Source organism: Pipistrellus hanaki, assembly GCF_964339955.1.
Source record: "Pipistrellus hanaki genome assembly, chromosome: 3".
Lineage (NCBI taxonomy): Eukaryota > Metazoa > Chordata > Mammalia > Chiroptera > Vespertilionidae > Pipistrellus > Pipistrellus hanaki.
This window is the reverse complement of record NC_140505.1, coordinates 144,761,861-144,788,228: the sequence shown is the minus strand read 5'-3', so window position 1 is coordinate 144,788,228 and position 26,368 is coordinate 144,761,861. Positions and strand designations below refer to the sequence as shown.

The following is a 26,368-nucleotide window of genomic DNA, read 5'->3' as shown; positions in this document are numbered from 1 at the left end:
ATACTTAATTGAGTCCCAGAACTTTATTTTTTTAAGTCATAAGGGCGTTGTTGGGGCAATCAGGGAAATTTGAAATGGACCATATATTAGAAATATTGCATAAATGTTAAATTCCCTGAGTGTAATCATGTTTTGTGATTAAGTAGAAATGCCTCTGATCTTGGTAAATACATGACGAAATATTTAGTAATGAAGTTGATGTCTGTAACTAACTCTCAAATGGCTCAGTAAAAAAAACACACATCTACATAGAGATAAAGTAAATGTGGGGAAATATTAATAACCAGTGAAACTAGGGGGGAGGTATATAAATTCACTGCATTATAGTTCTTGTAACTTTAAACCTAACAAAAGGCTTAAAATTTTTCAAGATAAAAATTTGGGGAAATGCCAAACTTTCATAGTTTTAATGCCAGCAGAAAAATACTCCCGATGAGGGAAGTGGCAAAGTACTGTGGTTCTCCTAAATTTCCCACAGAGGTGAGGGTGAGGGTGTACAACAGTAGGCACACTGGGTGCTAGATGCCAGCAAAACAGGAGCACTGAAAAAATTTATTTGGAAATAATTTGGTATTTTCCCCAAAACATCAAATTTGTCATGGAAAATTTCAGAATTTTCCTTTTTTTTTTTTTTTTTTTTTTTTTTAACAGTTGAATTGTTTTTCACTGTGCAGGGATTGTCACAATCTTTTTTATACTTAAGGTGTCTAACGTCTTAAAGTGCCTCCACCCACCCACCAAGGCAAACAGGCTGGGAGCCAGCAGGCAGGGGAACCAGGAAGGCACACAAGGGGACTGCACTGTTATAAAAACCCCTTTGGAATTAGGTAGCCCAAGTCTGGGAACCCAGTGATAAAGCTAGCTGTAATGAGGATAGAAACTTTATACTTCAGTTCGTCCTCGACTGTGTTAGGGGTCATTGTTTATTTTCTTTTTGTTCTTTCTTAATATTAGGTAAAGTGTTTTGTTTGCTTAAAACATGTATGAGCCTATCTCAGATATGCCCAGAGGAACCAAGAAAAGAGGAGTATGCACCCCTCCCCCCAGCCTTGGGCAGAGTTCTAAGGGCAAAGGAAAGCCTTTCAGAGCTGCCCCTTGGCCAAGGGTGTTTCGTAGAAAAGATTTTTGCCCCCTGGCCTCCTTCTCTCTTCCTTTCACTCCTCCTGCCAATTCCTTTCTCTGCCACACCTCCCCAGCACCTTTTTTCCTTTCCAATGATGGATTGATGGGTTGATGGATAGATGTGATGAATAGACTAGAGGCCCGTTGCATGAAATTCATGCACGAGGCTGGGCGGGGGGAGGGGGGTGTTCCTTAGCCTAGTCTACACCCTCTCCAATCTGGGACCCCTCGAGGGATGTCTCACTCCCAACTGCTTGCCTGCCTGCCTTCCTGATAGCCCCTAACTGCTTCTGCCTGCCAACCTGATCACCCCCTAACCACTCCCATGCCAGCCTGATTGATGTCTAACTGCTCCCCTGCCAGCCCATTTGCCCCCAACTTCCCTCCTCTGCCAGCCTGGTCACCCCTAACTGCCCTCCCCTGCAGGGTTGATCACCTCCAATTGCCCTCCCTTGCAGGCCTGGTGCCTCCCAACTGCCCTCCCCTGCTGGCCATCTTGTGTCCACATGGGGGCAAGATCTTTGACCACATGAGGGCAGCCATATTGTGTGTTGGAGTGATGGTCAGTCTGCACATTATTCTTTTATTAGATAGGATAGAGGCCTGGTGCACAGGTGGGGGCCAGCTGATTTGCCTTGAAGGGTGTCCCAGATCAGGGTGGGGGTTCCCTTAGGGCATGGGGCGGCTTGAGCGAGGGGCCTGTGGTGGTTTGCAGGCCAGCCACGCCCCCTGGCGACCCAAGCAGATGCCCTGGTATCTGGAATTTATTTACCTTCTACACTTTGTAAATTTACCTATTTACCTTGAAATTTTGTAGCCTGAAGCAGAGTCAAGCCTTCTGCTCGCTCTGTGGCCACAGCCATTTCTATTTGGATTTGTTTACCTTCTATAATTGAAACTTTGTAGCCTTGAGTGGAGGCGTAGGCCAGCTAGAGCAGGTGGAAAGCTTGGCTTCTTCCATTGCCTGGGAAACCCAAGCCTCCCTCCTGCTCTCTGTGGCCCTAGCCATCTTGGTTGTGTTTATTTGCATACTCACTCTGATTGGCTGGTGGGCATGGCTTGTGGGGGTAGCAGAGTGATGGTTAATTTGCATATTGCTCTTTTATTAGGTAGGATTAATTTGAGCTATGAAATCCAAGAGAACTGAATTCCAATCAATTGTGACATAGACAAACCTCAAAATATGTTCTTCCTTTCAACAAATATCCATGAATGCCAAAGAGGTAAGAGGCACAATTCTAGGCACAGGGAATACAGTGGTAAGTAAAGAAGACAGACAAGGTTTCTGCCCTCATGCTACTTGCATTCTAGGCCAGCGAGGCAGGTAACAAACAAGCAGACAAGTAAGTACCACCCAGCCTGTGTGGCTCAGTTGGTTGAGTCCTCCTATGCTCAAAGAAGTCGCTGGTTTGATTTCCATCAGGACACATGCTGAGGGCTGTGGGCTCATTCCTGGATGGGGGCATGTGGGAGGCAGCCAATCAATGTTTCTCTCCCTCTCCCATCCTCTCTCTCTAAAATCAATATTTAAAAAAAAAAAAAACTATTTTAAAAAAAGTAAAGTAAATACCATGAAGATTATTGCAGAATCTAGCTACACATTGTCTGAATTCAACTATAATCCATTCTGGAAAAGGTAAAACTGGAGACAGTACAAAGATAAGTGGTTGCAAGGGATTTTGGGGAGAGAGGATGAATGAGCAGTAAAACTGTTCTGTATGCTACTACAATGACAGATATATGTCTTTATACATTTGTCAAAACCCATAGAATGGGCAATGCCAAGAGTGAATCCTACTATAAACTATGGACTTTGGATGACTATAATGCGTCAATATAGGTTTGTATTGGATTGTAACAAAAGTACCACTCTGGTAGGGGAAGTTAATAGTGGGCGAGGTTGTGCATGTAAGGGGTAAGCTGGCAAGTGGGAACTCTGTACTTTAGGCTCAACTTTGCTGTGAACTTAAAACTACTCTAAAAAAATAAAGTCTATTTTTTTTAAAGGTGTTTTGTGGGAAACTAACATGCGATAAAAAGTGACTAACAGGTCCTACTTTAGATAGGGTGGGAAAGGAAGCCCTTTCTGCGGCTGTTTTTCTCAGCTATAAAATAGAAGTAGGAGTACTTGCCTTTATATATATGTGTGTGAAAGTGCCCTTTAAATTGTTAGGTATCTTCCCATGTGATGAAGTTTACAACAGCACCTCTAATGTATTGTGAAGCAGTTCTGAAATGGCCCCCAGCCATCCTTGCCTTCAAGTCCTTGTGCCATCCCCACCTTCTGATTGTAGGTTGGACTTAGCGACTTGCTTCTAAGGAATAAAATGCAGCGAGAGTGATGAAAAGTCACTTCCAAATCCCATAATGACTGCAACCCCACCCCGCCCCCGCCAGCTCAGAAGTAAGCTGTTCTGTTGGTGTAACCCTATGTAGAAGAACCGATGTATCCAGCCAGACCAGCGAAGACCTATGGGGAGATCTTACAGAATGCAACTACCAGATGCAACGTGTGGTCCTTGACTGGTACTGATTGGGACTTATCAACTGTAAAAGACATTTTGGGGGCCTACAGGGGAGATTTGAATATTGACAGAGTTTAGAGAAAATGAAAATGAATGAAATAAAAAGGTAAAAATTGTTGACTGAGAAAAAGAAGGTTCAAAGTAGCTTGTTCATTATGTTATCATTTTGCTAAAAAGAGAAAAATCATTTGATCCAGCCAGTGTTGCTCAGTGGATGCACCTCAACCCATGAACCAGGAAGTCATGGGCTCGATTCCCAGTCAGAGCATATGCCTAGGGTTTTGGGCTCGATCCTCAATAGGGGGCATGCAGGGGAAGTTAATCAATGATTATCTTTCACCTTTGATGTCTCTATCTCTCTCTCCCTCTCCTGTATTCTTTAAAATAAGTAAAAACATAAAATATCATTTGTGTGTATGTGCATTAAAAAAAAAAAAAAATACAGCCGAAACCGGTTTGGCTCAGTGGTAGAGCATCGGTCTGCGGACTGAAAGGTCCCAGGTTCGATTCTGGTCAAGGGCATGTACCTTGGTTGTGGGCACATCCCCAGTAAGGGGCGTGCAGGAGGCAACTGGTCGATGTTTCTCTCTCATCAACGTTTCTGGCTCTCTATCTCTCTCCCGTCCTCTCTGTAAAAAATCAATAAAATATATTTTTTTAAAAATACAACCTATCCTATAGCCCAGCAATCTCATATATTTATGAGTTCCTATGTCTACCAAAAGGCACACATTTGCCCTAGCTGGTTTGGCTTACTGGATAGAGGATCAGCCTGTGGACTGAAGGGTCCCGGGTTCAATTCCAGTCAAGGGCACATGCCACATGCAGGAGGCAGCCTATCAATGATTTTCTCTCATTATTGATGTTTCCATCTCTCCCTTCCTCTCTGAAATCAATAAAAAATATACATTTTTAAAAAGGTACATGTTCAAAAATGTTTATGCCAATTCATTATAGACAAAACTGGAATCATCCTAAATGTTCATCAACAGGAGGACGGATAAATAAATTATGATTTATTCTAACAATGGAATATTACATAGCAGTAAAAATAGCAAACTGTTGATAAATGCAGCCAGGAAGATTCTCAAAAATAGACTTCTATGAGAAAGAATCCAGATATAAAGAAGCATACACAGTACAATCCTTCTTATATAAAATTCAAGAGCAAATTATTCTAATCTATGGCTATAAGAGCCTAAAGAGCTATACCATGGGAGGCTGGATACTGACCATGGAAGGGAATAAGGAGTCCTAGCCGGTCTGGCTTAGTGGATAGAGCTTTGGCCTACAAAGTGAAAGGTCCCAGATTTGATTCCCAGTCAGGGTACGTGCCCAGGGTTTCAAGCTTGATCCCTAGTAGGGGGTGTGCAGGAGGCAGCCAATCACTGATTCTCATCATTGATGTTTCTGTCCTTCCTCTTTTCCTCTCTGAAATCAATAAAAATATATATTTTTTAAACAGAAAAAGAAAGGACATGGAGAAAACTTCTCTGGTGAGGATAATGTTGTAGACCAGCAATTTTAAACCTTTTTCATTTCATGACACACGAACAATTAATAATTACTAAAAAACCTCAGCACACCAAAAAAATATATTTTTTGCCAATCTGACAAAAAATTGGCATAATTTTGATTTAAAATACTACTATTAATAATAGTAATAGTAATTACCTACTTTTTTAAAAATTGGTCTCAGAGAGTAAAGGGGAGAGGGAGAATAAGAGAGAGAGAGAGAAATATCAATGATGAATGAGAATCATTAATTGACTGCTTCCCGCACGCCCCACACTGGGGATTGAGCCTGCAACCTAGGCCTGTGCCCTCATCAGGAATCAAACTGTGACCTCCTGGCTCATAAGTTGTTGCTCAACCACTGAGCCACACCAGCCAGGCAATTACCTATCTTTTTTGCTATGAGTTTTTTAAAAAATCTGGTACCTATCTATAGATATAAAAAGCAAATATACTAATTGTCTCTCTGATCCTTGACTGGTCGCTATGATGCACACTGACCACCAGGGAGCAGACATTCAACTCAGGAGCTGCCATGACGTGCACTGGCCATTTACAAAGAAACGGCACCCTTCACCGTGGACCTGGTGCCAAAAAAGCAACACTTGGCTTCCCCCAAGTAGAACACAGGCCCACCACCACCCCAGAGGGACAGCCCACCAAATCGCAGTGAATGCTGCCCAGACCTCCATGGTGCAAAAGCAAAATGCAGCCCACAACCCAGCCCAGCCTGGAAGCCATCACTGTGGGCACCACATAATGACATCATGTAACAGCACCTGGCTTCCTCTTCCTAGCGACTAGCCTCCTTGGATTTTCTTCAGCCCAGGAACATGTCTTGCTTTATAGTCAGGTGCAAATGTTTTACACTTGAACCAAATGTCTGTGAAGCATTTTCCCATGTCTCATCTCATTTGATCCTCACAGAAGTCCTGGAGTAGGTAGATAGAAGACTCGGTGGAATCCTATTTTCTTTTCATTAGCCAGAGAATAGAGATTTAGAAAGCTTAGAAACTTGACCAAAGGGAAAAGAAGAAATGGTGAAACCTGAAAATTACTTCAGATTTTCTCTGTGCAGAATATAGTCAAACACTGCTGCAGTTAAATATTTCACCCTGTCTTCTCCCTCTGTGACCTACAATAATAATCTGCTTTGTGTTGATATTTACTGCTATTTTGCTAACAATTACCTAAAAGAGGAGTCTAGGTGCTTCACTGGGCTGGAAAAAGTTTAGCTACGTCAGAAAGCAGGTCTAATTAAGCAAGTTTATTCTATATATATAAAAGGCTACATTGACAATCATATGCACGATACATATAAAGCTCTTGCTGGAGCCAATCGCACACATGTGTTTCAGTCTGTCATTGTCAATCTTAAATTTGTTTGACACTTCTATTATAAAGGGCAAATATTGATATTAAAATATTTTTAATTAATTTCCTTTCAATGTGCATAAATCCACGCACCAGGCCACTAGTGCTTGTATATAAGGAGTTCTGTTACAAAGAATCAATGAGACACAATCCTATTATGAGACATGACCAATAAGATGCAATTATATAAGATTCTATTATATGACCTATATATTTATGGTTCAACTGAAGGCATTCACACCAGATGTCTATTGTTGCATTGGGTGTTTTCATTTATTTTATTTATTTATTTATTTATTTATTTATTTATTTATTTATTTATTCTTACCCAAGGATATGCTTTTATCAATTTGAGAGAGAAGAAGGGAAAGAGAGAAACATAAATATGAGAAACATTGATTGGTTTCCTCCCATATGCAGCTGACCTGGGAATGAACTGGCAATGTAGGTATATGCCCTGAGCAGGAATTGAAGCCAAAACCTTTTTGTGTATGAGACGACTCCAATCCCCTGAGCCACCCAGACAGGGCTGTTGTCATTTTTTTATGTGACAGTCAAAGAGAAAAGAGGTCAGTGCCCTGACTAAATAGTCAGGTATTGCATATTTTAGAATTTTTTATGGTTTGAAAATCCAGTTGAAAATCCCTGTCATAGATCTTGACTTGGATATTGTTACAGAGGTAGATATATATGCCCCCTCCAATAGAATTGTACTTTTAATATTTGTGCACTTTATGTAATTGAGTTATATCTCAAATTTTTTTTAATCTTAAGAAAAAAATCATATAGATTACACCCAAAAGGTGATAACTTCTGGATGATGGGAATATTATGTTTTGATTTGTTTTATCTTGTTGCTTATCTGTATTTTCTAATTTTCTATTTTTTTAATTGGTTTTTAGAGAGGAAAGGGAGAGATTTGTTGTTCCGCTTACTTATGCACTTATGATTCTCGTACATGCCCTGACCAGGGATCGAAACCACAAACTTGATGTATCAAGATGACACTCTAACCAACTGAGCTATCCAGCCAGGGCCTTGTATTTTTGAATTTTCTATAGTCCATAAATATGGCTTCTGTAATAAAAGGTTATTTTTTTAACTGCATTCCAAATATTGATAGTTGATACTATTATTCCTGCTGCCTCGGGGGAGAGTCAAGAATTGCACTTGCTGCATGATTCCTGAAGGAGACGGGGTGTGGCTACGAATAATAGGAAGGAATGAAGTACTAATCACTTTGGCATCCGGGTGTGGGGACTTAGGGAAGTCCCCAGGGTTGACCGTGTGGAAGGACGGTGTGGACCAGCGTCTCTGGCCTACATAGTCTAATGAAAAGAACCCAGGAGGTAGAATCTAAGGATCCTAATCCAGTTCCACCATGGACTGACTGTGGCCTTTGAAAAGTCATTTAACCTCAGAAGAGGGAGGACTAAAGGCTAGTCACAGGGCCTCTGCAGATTCTCTCCACCACTTGCTGCTTATCTGTTTACAAGGCTCTTACCACCTGTGATAACACCTAATTTTAACATAGCCATTCCTTTTCTTTTGAATGTTTAAGCCACTCCATTTTCTGAAACCCAGATGTCCCTGTGGAATTCCCAGAGATCCTCAGTTAAGCAAGCGCTGTCCTTTTCCTTCGTTAACGGTAAGAACATTCAGTAGCTGAGGTATGTGACTTTCCCACAACTAGGAAGTGACAGGAGCAGGGCTTGCCTTTTGGTTTTCAGACTCCAAATCCTTAGTCCTTTCCACCTGGCCAGATGCGCCTTCTTGGCCTGTACTTGCTCCCAGAAGCTCTCCACCGTCAGCAGGACACTGATTCTGGGGAGGGATGGAGGCCCCTGCACACAGCATCCCTGAATGTCCTCAGGCCTTATGGGGGCTGACTTCAGGTCAAAAAGGCCCTAGACTTCTCCTGGCTCTGTGTAACCCTGAAGGCATTTGGGAGTTCCAATGCTAGGGAATCACGTGGGTCAAGGGTCTTTTTTTAAAAATATATTTTTTTATTGGTTTCAGACAGGAAGGGAGAGGGAGAGATAGAAACATCAATGATGAGAGAGAATCATTGATTGGCTGCCTCCTCCATACACCCAACTGAGGATTGAGCCTAAAATCTAGGCATGTGCCCTGACCGGAAATTGAATCATGACCTCCTGGTTCATGGTCAAAGCTCAACTACTGAGCCACACCAGATGGGCAGGGTCAAGGGTCTTTCAGCCTCACTTTCCAGCCTGGCTCCAGAGTAGTTGCCAGCTCCCTCTGACTTCCTGACCCATGACAAGAATTCACCAGCCTTCTTCCCTCCTCCCTAAGAGCCTTCTTCCCTCCTCCCTAGGAGGCTTCTTGCCAAGCCCTGACCTTCCCTACCTAGGCCCTGCCTCTCCTTAACAACCCCTCCCAGGCCCCTAGGCCTCAGCCCCCTTGCGGCTGAAGGAGCAGTGCGAAGCAGAGCGAAAGGCAATGGTGGGCCCAAGGGGCAGCAGCTTGAGCAGCCAGCACTATGCTCTCTTCAATAATTCATTGCCAGCAAGGTTGAAGGCACCATGTCCTCATTCTGAGCTGGAGAAGGCTGCCACAGCTCAGATCCTTAAACTGAGAGTTTGGAGTCAGGGAAGGGCCAGAAGCTGAGTGGGAGCAAGTAGAAGAGTGCCCAGCCGCCAGCACCCTCCCTGCAAAAGCACCAGCACCTCTCTCTCTCCCCTTTGCTAGAGAGGGGCTCTGACCTGGACTGAGATCAGGGATTTGGTCACAGATAAAGGAACCCAGGAACTACAGTGAGCCAGAGGAGTAGAGAGCCCCACACAGAAACACAGAGCCTCAACCCCACTCACTCCAGCTGTACATCAGGGTCATGGGAGCCTTCTGGGGCCAGCCTCAGTCTCTTGTTGGCAGCCCCCCAGCCCCCACCTATAAAATGACCAAGTCCCTTCTGTCTCAGACTTCTGAAAACCCTGGGATGCTTCAACTGCCCCTGCTAGGGGAACGATTTCCCCAAAGAACTCCACCCCTTACATCTAAGTGAAATATCTCAGAAACTCTCACCCCCCCTGCTCCACCCCCACCTCGCCTCTTTCCAACCCTACTTCACATGTGGAAGTAAAGGAAGGATTGAAACTGACCCCTTGCTGTTATTCAGAGTCCTAAAGTGTTAAGAGTTTGTCAAGAATGAAGGGTAGAAGGCAGTCAAGTCTAGTCCAGACTTCCTTCCCCAGAATCCTACGGATCCTGCTGCTACCAGCCTTTCCTCCACCTGAGGCAGCCCTGGAGTTCTGCTCCTGCACCAGCCTCATTCCAATCCATTCTGTGCCGCTGGAATCACCCACCACACTGACCTGGAGGGGAAACGGACATCTAAGACTGAAATAAACATATATCAACCACCTACGATGTGCCAGCATTGAGACGGACTCTGGGAAGCAAGAGAATGAGAGCCAAGCACCTCAGCCCTCTCACCTTCCCCCCTTCCCAGGCACCAGAGGACCCCCAACCCACAGAGCGGTCACACTGCCTAGCCCAGAGCAGGCAAGAGTCATGTCTGGAAGCCATAGCTGAGACCCAATTCCTCCAGAGAGTCCTGGGGTGCGGGAAGGTGCAATCTTACTGGGCACAGTCAGCAAGAAGCTCTTCAGTATTTATAGCAAATGCTGTGTCAGGGGATGGAGCCTGAAAGTGCCTAGAAGCATCAAATATCGCCATGGGCCTAGAGGCGGAACCCAGAAGAAGAAGACAGAGATTACAGCAGGAGAGATTGGGGTTTGATGCTGGAGGCACTTCCCTAGAGTAATATCTGGAGTTGGCAACGGGGATTCCCTGTGGAAGCTGCTCTGAGCTTTCTCGGACGTGACGTGTGGACCTTTTTGGTCTCAGTGGAATGGATACAAAACAATGAACATGGTGATCTTTGTTCTCTGTCCTTGTGGTTCACAGTTTTCAAATGCTAAGGCCACTAAGTACCGTTGTGCAGGCTATGCCTTCCTGGGGAGGCAAATGGGAATTGATCAGTAGGGCGATCCCCTGGTGGGGAGGCCCTGCCAAAGGGGCTAGCAGAGGCCCTGCCAATTATCCTGAGATCCTGACAGCCTGGGGATCCGGGAGGTCAGAGCACAGGGTGAGCTGGCTCAGAAAGAGGAGATGAAGACTGCCTGAGAAGCCCTGGGGACTGGACGCTGGCACTGAGGACCCGGAGGGGCCAGGCGAAGGCGTGGCTCCCAGGAATCTGTCCAGTCCAGAAGCCCCTCGTAGGGTGCCAGGTACTGGGAAGTCAGAGCCAGAGGTGGGTGCCCAATGGAGCGAGTAAGAGGGCTAGTCCCGCAAGTCATCTCACGTGGAGGGGGCTGGGAGAGGACAGTCCTGGGAACCTGGACTGAGGTTCCTCCCTTCTCTCTGTTTATGGCCCAGCAGCTGGAGCGGAAATAAGAAAAAGTGACGGCTGCTAAGCTGCCCCTATACACCTCAGAGTCCCTCTGATAGGCTGAGAGAAATCATTAATATTTCTATCTTAAAGTAGGGATTGGAGAGAGGAGAGAGAGGTGTTCTAGGCTGTGGGTTCTGGGAGAGAGGAGGGAGGGAGGAGAGAGGGAAGAGCCGGAGACAATTGTTAGCCTTGGCCAGCACACTCCACCCCACCCCACCCCTTCTCCTATGGAAACTAAAGCTGCCCCAAGGCCCAGAGGAGCCAGTCCATTAGCTGTGGTCAGCGGGGGTGCACCGAGTAGGTGGGGGGGGGGAGGGGGGTAGGGGGGAGTGTCTCCCTCCAGGTCTTGTTGCCAAATGGAAGGCCAAGCTTCTGCTCCAGTAGAGCCAAAAGCAAAACAAAACAAAAAACCTCTGCACATGTTTAAAACACACACACACACACACACACACACACACACACACACACACAACCTCTTTATCTCTGCTGAATAGTTGAAGCTAAGTAACTGGTAGGTAGATGGGTGTATGTGTAAGGGAATCCTCAGACCTACTGAACTAGACCACAGAGAGGGGGGCCTGGGAGTGCCCCCCCCCAAAGCACTTTCCAGGTTAAATCCGGCCTGAGGAGGTGCTGGGAGTGGAGAGGAGAATTATCTCCCAATTTAGCTCCCTCCGGAAGGAGGGCAAGTGGAGGGTCAGTTACACAGAGAGGGAGAGAAGTCTTCCAAGATTCCCAGGGGATGGGAGGATTGAGGGGAGGGGTTCTGGGCACCCCCAGGGTAAGGGAGTTAAGAAGAAGAAGAAGAAGAAGAAGAAGAAGAAGAAGAAGAAGAAGAAGAAGAAGAAGAAGCAGCAGCTGCTCAAGGAGGACAGAGGGGCGCCCTCAGTCGGGAAGAGTTCTAGTTGGTGCGGAGGGAGAGTTGGGAGCCCCCGGTCACTCAGCTTCAGGGTGTGTCCGTGTCTCCACAGGGGGTCTGGTGCATCCTGCCAGTCCCCAAGCCGCCGTCTCTGGTGCGGAGAAGAGTCCGGTGGGGGTGATGGGGGTGAGGAGGGACCAATGAGAGGCAGATCCGCTTAGAGGGTGCAGGGAGAGAGCTGGCTGGGGCTACACCCCTGCTCCCCCCTTCCCCCGCCAGAACTTGGGCTTGTCCTCTTTGACGTGCCCGCTGAAGGGGGCGGGAGGGGTACTGACCCGAGGATCGGCCCGAGACTCTGTACTCCCTGCTGCCCAGGCCGTGCAGGTCGCTGCTGGGCTCGATGAAGTCGCCCCAGGAGACCGGGATGGAGGTAGGAGCGGTTTGGGGCTCCAGAGAGGCCAAGTACCGAAAAGGATACTTGGGGTGGGAACAGAGTGCAGCCTGGAATCCCATCCTAGGGATCTGGAGATGGGACCGCGGGTCTTGGAAAGAGAGAAGGGGGTTCGTCCTGGGCTTGGTAGGGGTCCGGCCACTCCGCTCCAGCCGGTGCAGCGCCTCCTGCTGGCAGGGCCCGGCCGCTGCCGGCAGACAGACAGGACCCCGGGGCGGGTACCGCCACCTGGAGGGCGTGCGGCTGCCGGGCGAGCGAGTCCAGGGGGCGCTGCAGCCGGTCCGGGGGCCGCCGCGCCTCCGCCTTTCGCCTTCGCGGGCCGGGTCCCAGCTCGCCGGCACCGGGGGGCGCGGTGACAGAGCCTCCCGGGCGCCGGGCAATCCCAGCCAGGCTCTCTCCAGCCGGATCCCGCAGAAGCCGCAGGGTCTGGATCCGGGACCGGGAGGCGGACGGGCTTCTCCGGGTCCCAGAGGGAGAGCCTCGGCGCAGGGAGATCCATCTTCTCTGGTCCAGCGTCCCCCGGCTGAGGCTGAGGTCGGCCGGAGCGGGCGCTGGCGCCGGGCGCGCTCCTCCCCGGACGCCGGGCGCGGGCGCACGGAGCTGGGCGCGGAGAGCAGAGCCTTCCCCGGAACTCCGGAGCTGGCGGCCCTGGCGCCGCTCCAGCCGCTCTGCCTGCGGCGGTGGGAGCTCCAGCCCCTGCTCTGTGGAGGGGTGCAGGAAGAAATGGGGGGGGGGGAAGACTAGTGGATGGAAGGACAGCGGGAGGCACCCCGATACACAGGGACCGTAGAGAGGAGACTGACATGGAGAGAAGAGGACTGAAAGGCGGCGGGAGAGGGCGAGAGTGACTAGAGAAGGAGAGGCGAGAAGGAGGGAGGGAGGGAAGAAGGAAAGGAGGGAGGAGAAAAGGGGGAGGGGACCCGGAGGGAGGGTAGGAGCTGGCGGCGGAGCCGGGCGGGCGCAGGGCGAGGCCGGGCGGGTGGGCGGGGAGCCCGAGTGCGGAGCCGCAGCCGGGCCCAGCTCCCGCCTCGGAGCCCCTGGCCCGGGGGAGGGGGAGAGGCCGCTGGCCCGGTCTATGTCTTTTTCTGACTCCAGTGCAACCTTCCTGCTGAATGAGGTAAACGCGGGGCCCCTCCCCAGGGGGTGGGAGGGAAGCCCCACTCCAGGCAAAGAAGTGGGCTCGAATTCGGGGGAATTGCAGTGACTGGGAGGGAGAGCAGAGATGAGGCTTCGGGTGGAAGAAGCCGTAAGAAAGAAGGGAGTGGCTGGAGCTGGTAGCTTCCAAGCACTTGAACAGGAATGGGAAGGGATGACTGCCTGGGGAGGCAGAAAAGGGGCTAGAAAAATAGGGGGGAACGGGGGGGCTCAGCCAAACTCCTCCGCGCCCCTCCCTGGGTCCCCTGGGGAAAGCTAGAATGCTGGGGGCTTTGGCTCGGTCCAGCTCCTAAAGACCACTGAGGAGGGAGATTCCCCTGAGGTTCTAGTGCCTGCCTCAGTTTCCCCACTCAGTGCTCAGGGGTTGGCATCTGCCGGGCTTCCTGGTGTACTTACAGAAGCGAGGTATCCTGGAGGCTCCCCAAGAACTCCAACTCCCAAACCTGGTTATTTGGATTTCCCCCTCCCCCCTGTGTCTTGCTTCTATGCCTTGGGTGCCTGCCAGCTGCCAGTCTAGCAGCTCTTTCCTTAGAAAGAGGAGGGCGGGAAGAAGCCTCTCCTGAAATGCCCTTTTTTCCCCCCCTCAACACTCTCCCCTTGTGTGCAACAACAGAAAAGAAAGGATAAGGGCTTGGGGCGACATGGACAGTGACAGGCACATGTCTGATTACAGGACAGGCATGAAGACTGGAATAAGCAGCTGTGGGTGAGGTGAGAAGGGGGGGGCGGGGACGCGACATTGAGTAGCAGCTAAGAGATAAGGGAGAGAGAGAGATGCTCTGAATCTCCTCCTACAAGACCCAGGGACTGGCCCAGGTACAGGAACTTGGATCTATCTCCTGGGGGTGGTTGGCATGGCAACTCGTGCTTCCAGAGCAGACTTAGACACCATTGTCCCAGAAGGGGGTGAAGACAGCAAGGTGCACGGGGAAGGAGTGAGGCTGATGGCAGAACAGCTGTCACCAGGACCCCCTGGTGGTAGGGAGAATCCCAAAAAGAGAGGTCTGGGGATAGACTGGGCACTGGGGGAGAAGCAGATGCTTCTTTATTGGAGTTATCTCCCAGGAGCACCTTGAGGGTCTATTCTTTCACACTTCACGCCTCCTTTCTGCCCTCTGGGAGAACAGAAAGGATTAAAAGGCAGAGAATAAGAGAGGAGGATATAGGAATTCTGAAGAACTGGAAGGCACAAAAGTGAGAAGATAAGAGTGTCTGGGAATGTCCAATACAGAAGAATTCCATATATTAACCTCCAAATCGTACTGGACGAAGGGGGGACTGTGAAAGTATACTGCATTCCCACCCCCAGTAGTGATGGATCCCCTCGGCCATATAGGACCCCACAACATCGTTGTAGCAGGAGGAAGAGGCTGGGCAGGGCTGGACGGCACCACTCGGGGCCAGACGGGCTGAAGGCAGAGGAAAGGTGATCTTAAGAGAAGGCCCCTTCTCTCTTTTTCTTGCCAAGGGAACAGAATGAGCCACAGAAGTGGGAGCCAGTGGGTCTGGGTGTCTTTCTCTTCCATGCACAGTGCTCTCTCCCACAAGTCTCCTCAAACCCTCTCAGAGTCTTGGTTTTCTAATTCCCCTGTAGCTCCGAAGGTAAAGGGACCAGCAGATTCTTGAGTCAGCTTCCTGGGGTGAGAAAAGGGGAACGGAGAAAGACTGAGCTCAGGCCCTCAGGTGTAAACCTCTGTCCCCCTCACACAAAGCTGTGGGTGGGTGCGGGTGGGAGGCAATCAAAACTCAAAGGAATGCTTTTGTCAGGAGACGGAGGAAACTCCAATGGGTGGATCTTTGGGGAAGTTTGCTCCTAATAATAAAGGCTGCTGTTCGGTTCCTAACCTCAAATCCCAGCGCTCCTTTGAAGGAGACAGGCTGGCGCAGAGTGGTACACGTGGCTCCAACCAGGACATACCAGCCACCCCACCCGCATCCTTTTGCTAAGGAGGGAATCTGGCCTTAAGCTAGTAATTCTGGGGAGACTTGCCTTCCCCCACCCCCACCCCCCAAGCCCCAGTGTGGCCAGGATCCCACCTTCTATCCCAGCCACAGTTCCCCGTCTCCACCCTCTGGTTTCTTTCCCATCGATTCAGGGCTCACCTACCACAGCCCCTCCCTGTCCCAGTTCCCACGGATACGCTGGCAAAGCCTGGCACAGTCCTTGGCAAGGAAGTGAGGGAGGGATCCCCCATCTTGGCCAGGCTCGGATGAAATCTGCCTGCGCAACAGGTGTGCGGCTGCCAGACCCGAACCCTCCCCGGAGCGCGGGATTGGCGGCCCTTTGGTGCGGGGTCCCAGAAGCGAGGGGTACGAGCACCTAAAGGGGGGGGGGGGGGACTTTCACGGCATTGACCTGGCGTCGCCAAACCCACCCCCCTCAGCACCGTGGCGGGGTTCGCTTTTGGCGTCTCTGGCACCGCCCGGGCACCTACGGCCGGCTCACCTGGGGGCCCTCCCCCTCCCGCCGCCGCCCCCGCCCCGCCCCTCCGGTCTCCCCATTTTCCCGTCTCCCCCTTCCTCCCTCGGTCCCTATCATTCCTTCCTTCCTTCCTTCCCCTCTCTCTCCGGCCTCCCGTACCCAGATCGGGCTCCCGGGTCTCAGGTCCGGCCTCCCCGCGGCGCCGCGCCCTCCCCTCCCCCGCCGCCGCCTTTGTTCCCGGCGGAGCATTTCCTGGGCCGCCGAGCGGCTCGGTCTCCGCATCCCTCCATCGCCCCGCCTCCTCCCGCCCGGACCCGCCCGCCCGCCGTCTCCACCCCTTCCTCCCCGCGGCCCCTCCGGCCCAGCGCTGCCGGGGACCCTCCTGCCCGGCTCCGGCGGCGCCCGCTCCGGCCGGGATCCGGGCCCCCCGGGAGGCCGCCGCCCGCCAGGCCCGGGAGGGGGCGGGCGCGGGCGCTATTGTTTGGGGCGCCGGTTCCGCGGCGGCGCTCGGGGTGGCACCGGCCGGGCTGGGGGGCGGGGAGGGGGGCGGTGATGTGAGCTCCGAGCAGCTGGTCCCCGCGGCGCGCTCCCTCCTTCGCGCTCCCTCGCTCCGCGCGGCCGGCCGTCCGCCCGCAGGGCTGCGGGGCGCGGAGGCATCTTCCCGGGCGCGGCCCGCGGTCCTCGCCCCGGCCTCGGGGCCGCCCCCGCCCCCGGCGCCGCTCGCTCCCCCCGCCCGGACTCCCCCATGTATGACGACTCCTACGTGCCCGGGTTTGAGGACTCGGAGGCGGTGAGTGCCCGCGGCGGGGGTGGGGGTGGGGACGTTGGGGGGCACCTCCTCTCCCTCGGACCCTTCTCCCCGCTCAGCACTTTGAAAAGGCGTCTCCGTGGCGGGGCAGGGAATGGCGGGGGGGGGGGGGGGGGGAAGGCGCTCCAGAAAAGTGGGAAGATGGGTTTTCATTATCAGGGGCTCCCCAGTCCCAGACCAAGAGACCGCGGTTGTGTGCAGGGAGGGGGTGGGGGCAGCGTGGGGGAAAGACTCGAGCAGGTGTTTCCAAAGCTCAGGAAGGAAGGCGGAGGGGAAAGGGCTGTAGGAACGGCACACACAGTGTCTGGAGTTCCCAGAGGAGGCTGTGTGGGGTCTGAACATAACCGCTACAGCAGAAGCGGGGTCTCTTGGTTCCCAGGGGGACAATCTTAGACCTGAGCCTCAGGTAAAGGACAAATGTAGGGAGCTTGGGAGAACACCAGAGAATCAGGTACCAGCCTCTTCAGACGGAAAGATCACAAAACTTGAGGATCTCCATTATCTCTTCTCCTGGCCGGCCTGAGCTTGCCTTCTCTCCTCACCCTCCCTCCTGCCCAGCTTCTCTGCCAGGCTGGGAAATGGGCACCCCGCACACGGGTGGGCCTGCGGACTGACCCCCTCCAGCCCATGCCTCCTGCTGAGGTGTCCTCAGAGCTGCGGGCATCCTGAGCTCCTGCTCAGCATGGAGGCTGGAGGTGAAGCCAGAAGGAGCTGAGGGCCTGGGGATGGAGAGGAAGCTCTTTGCTCAGAGAACCAGGCAACCGATAAATATTTAATTCTCCTCTTTGCTTTTATCTCCTGACCCACTGAGACAAATCAGCTCATTAGGCAGAGATTCCCGGAGCTCAGAGAGGAGGAAGAGTGCCTGGAAAGAGGGGGCAAGGACGGGGAGCACCCCTTCTCTCAAACAGCACAGGAGAAGGCTCCTTAGGGGAGGGCCACTGAGTGGTGGGAGTGGGTCCCTGACAGGTGTGGAAGGTAGAACACTCCAGGGTTGAAAGTGGAGTGTTGGAGTCTTCTTTCATCTCTGGCTGCCAAACCCAGGAGTTTCGGGCTCACAGTGGGCAGCCCTCAGTCCCTTTCTGAGGCTGGGCTCCTGCTGGGCCAAGCTCCCCATCGGGCCTCTAGGGCTAATTACATGGCAGCAGGAACAGATGATTTTTCAAGGCTCTGGTGGACACCTATTGATGATGGTTGAAGAGACAGTTGGCACTGCCCAGGGTGCCAAGGTGAGCTGAAGAAGAAACCTCCCTGGAGGGCTGGAGGGCCCTAGAGAGAAGGCAAGAGCTGCTGCCAGGTGAAGCCTGGCCGCGGCTGGTGCTGGGAGCACTGTGCTAACCCATCCCTTGCCCCGCCCCTCTCTGGTCCCCGGTTCGCCCTCCTCCACTTTCCTTTCTCTCGCCTGGCTCCTTGCTCTCTCTGGGGCCCCCTCTGAAGCAGTGGGAGGGAGATCAGGCTCTAAATAAATCCACCGGCTCATCTCCCTCCTCTCCTTCCCCCGTGCCAGGCAAGAGTGGAGCTGCAGCCTGCCCACACACTCACCAGGCAAGGGGGGCACCACTAGGGCACTGTGCCAGCTCCCGGCGGCTCCGAAGTGCTGAGCCTCTGGCTGTTTTGGCATAATGGGGGAGGAGAGGGAAGACCCCAGATAAGGCTTGGCAAAGGTATCCTGGCTTCCCTACGTGATACCAGGGCATGAGAGAGGTGAGCTCTGAGGACTTGGGAATAAGGAGAGGGGGTCTCATTCTGAGCCCAGCTCATTCAAAATGTAGGAAGAGATCCTACCATTGCCATCCCAGGGCACGAGGTCAGGTAATCCAGGCGCTCCAGGCAGGGATGTTATGAGGACTATTAGGCTGAGAAACTGGAGAGCAGAGACTAAAGGTTAGACTCATCTCAGCAGAGGTCCGGGCACCTAGGAGGCATCTGAAAGGTGCTCATCAACATGAGTGGTCCTCCTGCCTTGCCTCCTTCCTCCCAGCCTGTTGGGCCCTATTCCGTTCACTCGGCATCTCCCCCAGATTTGTATTCCATATCTAAGACCCCTGGAAGGAGGTACCCCTCTCTACTGACCTTCTAAAGATTCTTCCTGGGGCTCAGCCGCTCTTGAACCACCTGCCAAGCCAGCCTTATTTTATTCTCAAAGGAGATGGGAAGCAGAGGCAGACTCTGCTCCTCTGTAAAATGAAAGACTTTCCACCCTGTGCTATCTTCATGTTGTCTACCGCAACATGGACTTAGCTTAGGCCCTAGGGCCTGGCTGACATCAAGCTGACCAGCCCTCTCGCCCACGGAGGGGCTGGGGCAGAGGGCATGCCGGACAGCAGTCTGTCTTCCCCGCTGGGCGTCCGGCCTCTGCTGCCTTCTGTAGGCAGTCATGCGCTGCGGGCTTGAAGGAATGTTCCTCAGGCCGAGAATATCCTAAACCCCCTTCCGTGCTCACACACATTCCTGCACGGACTCCTTATCTAGGCTCCTACCTTCTCTCTGCCACCTGCACCTCAGAATTGATGGGAGCACCCCTGCAGGCCTCTGATCATAAGGAGGGGCAACTGGGGCAGAAAACAAAAGATCCCCTTTACCCTAAACTGAGGGGGCAAAGGGGACGTCCTGACTTCTGTCCTAAGGCCCAGGCGCTCTTGCTCATTTGTGGGTCTTCCTCACGGCCTTGAAGGTGAGCGCTGCCACCCTCCAAACGCACCCTCATGGCCCAAAGACTCACTGTGAATAATACTCAGACACTCTGCTGGCTCAAGTTACCAAGGACTCCCTCCCTCCATTCGTGGGGTCCTGCTCCTCCACTGGGTTGGCTGGCACCAACATGGCCTCCTCCTGGGCTGATATCCCCCTGGGGGTGGAGCTGGGAGCTATAAGCCAGGTGGTGGGCGTGGCTCAGCCTCAGCCTCATGGAAATAGCTTTGTGTTGCCCTTAGTCTGTGCTTCCCCTCCCTCCCCCCCCATATATTTTTGTTGATTTCAAAGAGGAAGGGAGAGAGAGAGAGAGAGAGAGAGAGAGAGAGAGAGAGAAACATTGATGAGAGAGAATCATTGATTGGCTGCCTCCTGCTTGGGGATCGAGCCCACCACCCAGGCATGTGCCCAGACTGTGACCTTCTGGTTCATAGGTCAACACTAAACCATTGAGCCACACCAGCCGGGCCAGCCTGCGTCTTGTTTACTGCCCAGTTGTCCCAGCACATGTGAGAGGAAAGTGGGGGTAGGGAGAGTGGGGAGGAAGGAACTCCCAGGAGTTGGCAGCTCTGCGTCCTCTTCACCCTGAAAGGATAGGGACTCGGGAGATGGGATCTAAGGGGTGAGTGGCTGTATCCTGACACTCAGGAACAGTGCCTTCCAACCAGCATCTCTTGGCTGTTCATCTGTCAGTCGTTTTAAAGGGGGAGCGTCTAGGTGGCTTTGCAGGCTGATGTGAACAAGAGGGCTGGGTCGCCTGGATTCAGAATTATCTTCAATATATCATCTTCAAGACATCTTCCGTCCCTCTGCCGTGGAGGAGGACGCGGTAGAGGGGAGAGGGAGGAAGGAGGGAAGTGAAAGCTCTATTCAAAGCTGCAGTATTAATAGGCTTGAGGGGAGGAGCCAGATCTCAGCACATATGGATTGGGTGGCATTCCTGCAGCCCCAGACGCACTGGGGACCTTTTCGGGGAAACTGGAGGGACTGTTGGGGCCCAGGCACCTCGCTGGACGTGGAGAGGCTGGGGTTTGTGGAGGGTTCAAGGGTGCCCCTGTCTGCTCTTTCCCCCTGAGCCCGGGGATCACAGCCTCTCCCCCTTGCCAGGGTTCAGCCGACTCCTACACCAGCCGCCCGTCCCTGGACTCGGACGTGTCCCTGGAGGAGGACCGGGAGAGTGCCCGGCGGGAGGTGGAGAGTCAGGCCCAGCAGCAGCTGGAGAGAGCCAAGGTACCTCTGCTTGTGAGCGGGGGGGGGGGGGGGGGGGGGGGGGGGGGCAGAGCAGGCCAGGCTGGGTGGAAGCTTGTACTCCGGCCTACGGCCCTAGCGGTCTGTGGGCAGGATGTACGAACGTGAGTGTGAAAGGCTGTGTGTGTGTGATGGGTGGACAACAGGCCCCCACCCTCTGCTGATGGGGCGGTGGGCCTGGAAGGTCCCCCTCATTGGCACTGATGGCCAAATTCTCTAGCACAAGCCTGTGGCATTTGCTGTGAGGACCAATGTCAGCTACTGTGGTGTACTGGACGAGGAGTGCCCAGTCCAGGGCTCTGGAGTCAACTTTGAGGCCAAAGATTTTCTGCACATTAAAGAGGTGACCACCCACACCCCCCTAATAGAAGCCATTTAATGTCCCTCCTCTTGCCCCAGTTCCAATCCTCTTAGTTTAGTCCTCAGCCCATAAACAAGTCCCCAAACTCCTCAGCTTTATCCTTAGCACACACACACACCCCTTATACCCAAACCCAGCCATCCTCAGGGTCTCCGTCCTTCTGAGATCTGGCTTGGGCTCAGTCTTCACATGTGTGAAGTGAGAAGTTAGATTAGCTGCCTTTTGGTCCCCTGCAGGTGACAGCCGTGATGCGTCACCCTAAAATCTTGGGGTGGCCCAAAACTGTCTGCCTCTCCCTCTGGCACCTTCTCCTGCCCCCTCCCACCCCCTCCCTTGTGCTGCCTTTGTCAGGCCAGCTCTGTGAATACCTCCCTGGCTCTTCAAGCTGGAGAGCCAGAACTGAGGCCCGTGACTCGCCCCCTCCCCCTTTGCTCCACCCCATGCCCAGAAGTACAGCAATGATTGGTGGATCGGCCGGCTAGTGAAAGAGGGCGGGGACATCGCCTTCATCCCCAGCCCCCAGCGCCTGGAGAGCATCCGGCTCAAGCAGGAGCAGAAGGCCAGGTGAGAGCGGGGCTGTGGCTCAGTGAACACTCCCCCCCCCTCCGTGTGGGCCCTTTACCTGAAGTCCACTTTCCTACCCGGGCACGCACATCCCACCCCGCTAAACACACACAATCCCACCTGTGCACATGGACACTGCACAGATATGCACGCAGGCACTCACAAATGCACATGCCACACCTCCCTCACTAGCTAAACCACAAGGAAATGCATGCCACTGTTAACTAATGTGTGGCACACAGGCGCACACTGACCTTCCTTTCTCCTCCCAGGAGATCCGGAAACCCTTCCAGCCTGAGTGACATTGGCAACCGACGCTCCCCTCCTCCATCTCTAGGTAGCCTCCCCACAGCCCACCTGTCTTGGGTAGGTGGGTCACTAGGACCCGGGGCAGGGAGATGTTTCCCCAGGTGAACTGTGTGGGGAGGGGTTGGGGAGGGGTCCGAAGAGCTGGCAGAAGCCCTTGTCTCCCCTGGGGAGGGGAATGCATGCCCCCAGGGCCTTTCCCCCCTTCACCAACATTAATCTTTTATTTCCTTTTCCAAAAAGCCAAGCAGAAGCAAAAACAGGTGAGTCAAGGAAGGGTCCTGGGCTTGGGGGCTCATGGCTGTAGGAGCAGGTTTCTGGGCAGCCATTGTGGAGGGGCCTCAGAATAGGGAGAGAGGGAGCCCAGAGCTTCTGAATTGGCCCCACACCGGTCAGGCAGAGGGCAGGCCACCAGGCCATGGCTTTGCTTGACCTCAGGTCAATTCTGCAGGCGGAACATGTCCCCCCATATGATGTGGTGCCCTCCATGCGGCCTGTGGTGCTGGTGGGACCCTCTCTGAAAGGTTATGAGGTGAGAGAAGGCCTTGACCCCAAAGGTCACCTCTGCCAAGCCTGCCATGGGAAGGCCCCGGGGACAGTGGGAGGGGCCTGTGTGGAGGGGATGGGCTCCAGGGCCATGCCTGCTGCCGCTGCCCTTCTCCAAGAAGGCCCTCAGCCAGTTCCATTCCGTTCCCCTCATCTCTCCCACCAGGTCACAGACATGATGCAGAAGGCTCTCTTTGACTTCCTCAAACACAGGTTTGATGGCAGGTAAGCTGCTCTGGCCTGAGGTGGCCCGAGAACCAGGGAGAACATCATTGCCTCCTAACATATGTCTATAGCAAGGTCTTTTCTAAAGGGAAAGTTAGGAATTAGGAGGGGCCTAGAGCTGGAAATTGAGAAGTGAGCTGTGATCTCCACTGCCTCCCCAGGATCTCCATCACCCGAGTCACCGCTGACCTCTCGCTGGCAAAGCGCTCTGTGCTCAACAATCCTGGCAAGAGGACCATCATTGAGCGTTCCTCAGCCCGCTCCAGCATCGGTGAGAAGCCGCAGCTCCTGCTTCTCTGCTCAAGGCCTCTTCCCGAGAACCTTCCTCCTCCCTTTTTCTTCCCCAACTCTTCCTCTGCCCGTCCCCACGATTGGCCAGACCAGTCTCCTCAGTTCCCTGTTCTTCTGCCTGCCCAGGCCTTGATGAATGCCCTCTCCCTCCATCCCCACGATTGGCAAGACCAGTCTCCTCAGTTCCCTGTTCTTCTGCCTGCCCAGGCCTTGATGAAGGCCCTCTCCCTCCATTACTGGGGAGGCCCCCAAACCCCACTGGAGGAAGTGGGGGGGAGCGGCCGGTGAACACTGTGGCTCACTTGCTCCCTCTATAGCGGAAGTACAGAGTGAGATTGAGCGCATTTTTGAGCTGGCCAAATCCCTGCAGCTGGTAGTGTTGGATGCTGACACCATCAACCACCCAGCACAGCTGGCCAAGACCTCACTGGCCCCCATCATTGTGTTTGTCAAAGTATCCTCACCGAAGGTAAGTCAGCAGCAGAGGTGGGGGAGGCCCCCAGGGCTGCCCTCCTGGAATGCCTCACAGCTTAGCTTGGCACCCGCCCCAGGGCTCCCGAGTTCCCTTTTCCTGGTGCCAGATCACAAGTGGGGGACATGCCCCGCTCCTTCTAGGCCCAGCTCTGCCCAGGGCCCCCGAGGCTCCAGGCCGCACTCTGCCCTTTCCCCTCAGGTCCTCCAGCGTCTCATCCGCTCCCGAGGGAAGTCCCAGATGAAGCACCTGACTGTGCAGATGATGGCGTATGATAAGCTGGTTCAGTGCCCACCAGTGAGTGCCCGGGCAGCTGCCCCTGTGCCCACTCTTGCTTTTCCAGGGCTGGGGCCGTGAAGGAGATGGGGTGGGGAAGCCAACATTCCCCCTTCCCCCAGGAGTCCTTCGACGTGATTTTGGATGAGAACCAGCTGGAGGATGCCTGTGAGCACCTGGCCGAGTACCTGGAAGTTTACTGGCGTGCCACCCACCACCCAGCCCCCAGCCCGGGCCTTCAGGGTCCTCCCAGTGCCATCCCTGGACTTCAGGTAATCATTTCCCTTTGGCACTGATGTGTAGGCTAAGCCAGCCAAAGCAATGCCCCCTCCCTGCCCAGAGGCTTGTCCTTGGCCTCTCCGGTTTGAGCTAGGGCAGATGGACAAAGGAACTTCCTGATGAGAGGGAATAAATCAATACGATGGGTAACAGGTTACTTCTCTAAGGCTCAAAAGAAACATACTCTCAAACTTCTCTATTTTTTATTTTATTTTTTGATCCTCACTGGAGGGTATTTTTCCATTGATCTTTAGAGGGAGTGTAAGAGAGGGAGAGAGACAGAGAAACATCGGTGTGAGAGAGACACATCAATTGGTTGCCTCCCACACCAGGGCCAAGGATTGAGCCTGCAACCAAGGTACATGCCCTTGACTGGAATCAAACCGGGGATCCTTCAGTCCATGGGCCGCCACCCTCTCCATTGAGCCAAACCGGTGAGGGCTCTCTGGTCTGTCTTGAAGGCAGAGACTGAATTTTGCTGGAGTCAGAAGCTCCAGTTTTCCATATCTGAAGAGGAAGAATAAGCCAGTATGCTTCCCTCCCTTGCACTATTTCCCGAACCCAGGCACTGAGGGTTGAGGGGGGAGAACTCCCCGTCCCAGTAGTCCTAGGAGACCTGGGAGGGAGGCCACGGTGAGGTCGTGCCGCCTCCCTCAGAGCTGGTGTGTTATCCCCAGAACCAGCAGCTGCTGGGGGAGCGTGGCGAGGAACACTCACCCCTTGAGCGGGACAGCTTGATGCCCTCGGACGAGGCCAGCGAGAGCTCCCGCCAAGCCTGGACAGGATCCTCGCAGCGTAGCTCCCGCCACCTGGAGGAGGACTATGCAGACGCCTACCAGGACCTGTACCAGCCTCACCGCCAACACACCTCTGGGCTGCCTAGTGCTAATGGGCATGACCCCCAAGACCGACTCCTCGCCCAGGACTCGGAGAGCAATCACAATGAGCGGAACTGGCAGCGCAACCGGCCCTGGCCCAAGGATAGCTACTGACCGCCTCCTGCTGTCCTACCCTGGCAGGCACAGGCACAGCTGGCTGGGGCGCCCACTCCAGGCAGGTTGGCATTAGACTGGCACTAGGCCCAGCCCCTCACAACCCCCTGCCCAGCTCCAGGGCTGCCTGTGATCCTAAGGTTCTTGGAAACGCAGGGCCCCCCTTACCTCCTGGGCAGTGACCCCCCCCTAAGTTCCCATTCCAGGTACTAGCTGTGTGTGCTGCACCCCGGGCACCTTCCTCTCCTCCTGCACAACAAGCTGCCCCACTGGGCAGTGCCCTCAGGCCAGGATCCCCTTAGCAGGGACCTTCCCACCAGACTCAGGGAAGGGATGCCCCCTCAGTGACAAGAGGGGGTGTGGGCAACATGACACAAGGAAGAAACAAGGCTCCTGAGCAGACACAGTCCTGACAGTCCGAGGACTCAAGCTCTGTGCTTTGGGGTCTGAGGACCTCCACTCACCTCACTGCCACTCGAGAAAAGAGACAATCAGAGCCCGACAGGGCGGCACTCCCCTCCGTCAGCTGGGGAGGCATCTACGGACGAGGCTGGAGTAGCAGGCTGGCTGGGCTGGGGCCAAAGGCCTCACAGCTGAGGGTCTGGAATGAAAGGGGCTCCTCACCCTGCAGGAGTCTTCCTAACATCCGACGGGCCCAGGGACAGAGCTGACCCGAGCTGAGGGTTTGGGAAGGGAGCGCATGTGTAGCAGAGACCCTATGGAACAGCTTTGGGGGCCCCCTTGCCCCCCTCATCCTTTCGCTCCTGCATCCTGTCATTTCTGTTCTTGGCCCTCGTGCCTCCTTTGGGGCATATGGGCCCCAAACTTTATTCCCTCATTCATAGCTGCTGCTTGTTACGTTCCGGTTAGGTGGAGAGAGACACAGTGGACAGCCCTCAGAGGCCCTGTCTGCCCGGCTACCCTTGCCTTATGGCTCTAGTGTGTGACCTACAGAGCATGCTCCACAAGACCCTGACCCGCCTCACTGTCATCACTAATAAACACCATGCACAGTCCTCCGGGCTCCTGTTCTGTCTGCTGGCTCAGGTGGCTGGTTCCTCACTGTGGCCCAAGCCTAGAGAAGGCAAAGAAATGTCCTGGCCTCTCCCTCAGAGGACCCACTGAGTGGAAAGGGACAAAGGAGAGCTGGGGAAGAAGTTGTATTCCCAGGCCCCCTCCTCCTCTGCCCTCAGGCCCAGTGCATCTAGGGGTTCAGCAGCACAGAAAGGTTTTGGGCGGTGGGGGAGAGGCTTACTTACAGCCTACACTGTCCCTGCCTCGGGCCCTGTAGCTACAAGTTGAATGTCATGTATTTGCCCAACAATTTTAGAGTAAGGCATAAGATGGCACTGAGGGAGGAGCCGGGCCCTGCAGCCCTCTTTCTACAACCTAACTCCTCCCTCCTTGGGGCTCTGGTACCCATCTCCACGGAGCCACAAGCAACGAGACTAAAAGCTGGGTGTGAGGCA

General features: G+C 53.5%; 1 protein-coding gene across 2 annotated transcripts; it reads left to right on the top strand.

Annotated features, from left to right (window-relative positions):
• The first annotated feature begins 13,227 nt into the window (after window positions 1-13,227).
• CACNB3 (calcium voltage-gated channel auxiliary subunit beta 3) lies at window positions 13,228-25,915 on the top strand. 2 transcript variants are annotated; one of them, XM_084877468.1, is made up of 13 exons: window positions 13,228-13,380; window positions 20,447-20,569; window positions 20,808-20,930; window positions 21,397-21,512; window positions 21,785-21,849; window positions 22,062-22,081; window positions 22,270-22,350; window positions 22,531-22,589; window positions 22,751-22,860; window positions 23,198-23,349; window positions 23,554-23,649; window positions 23,751-23,900; window positions 24,585-25,915. In XM_084877468.1, the coding sequence occupies exons 1-13, from the start codon at window positions 13,339-13,341 to the stop codon at window positions 24,897-24,899; spliced, it is 1,452 nt and encodes a 483-aa protein (XP_084733594.1). In that variant the 5' UTR covers window positions 13,228-13,338; the 3' UTR covers window positions 24,900-25,915. The 2 variants fall into 2 exon arrangements, with proteins under 2 accessions (XP_084733594.1, XP_084733593.1); XM_084877467.1 differs by lacking the exon at window positions 13,228-13,380 and adding an exon at window positions 16,063-16,630.
• The last annotated feature ends 453 nt before the right edge of the window (window positions 25,916-26,368 follow it).

Coding starts and splice junctions, on each gene's coding strand:
- CACNB3 (XM_084877467.1), top strand. CDS start 16,586: ATGTATGACGACTCCTACGTGCCCGGGTTTGAGGACTCGGAGGCG. Junction 16,631..20,446: donor GGTTTGAGGACTCGGAGGCG/GTGAGTGCCCGC, acceptor CCCCCTTGCCAG/GGTTCAGCCGACTCCTACAC. Junction 23,650..23,750: donor AGCTGGTTCAGTGCCCACCA/GTGAGTGCCCGG, acceptor CCCTTCCCCCAG/GAGTCCTTCGACGTGATTTT.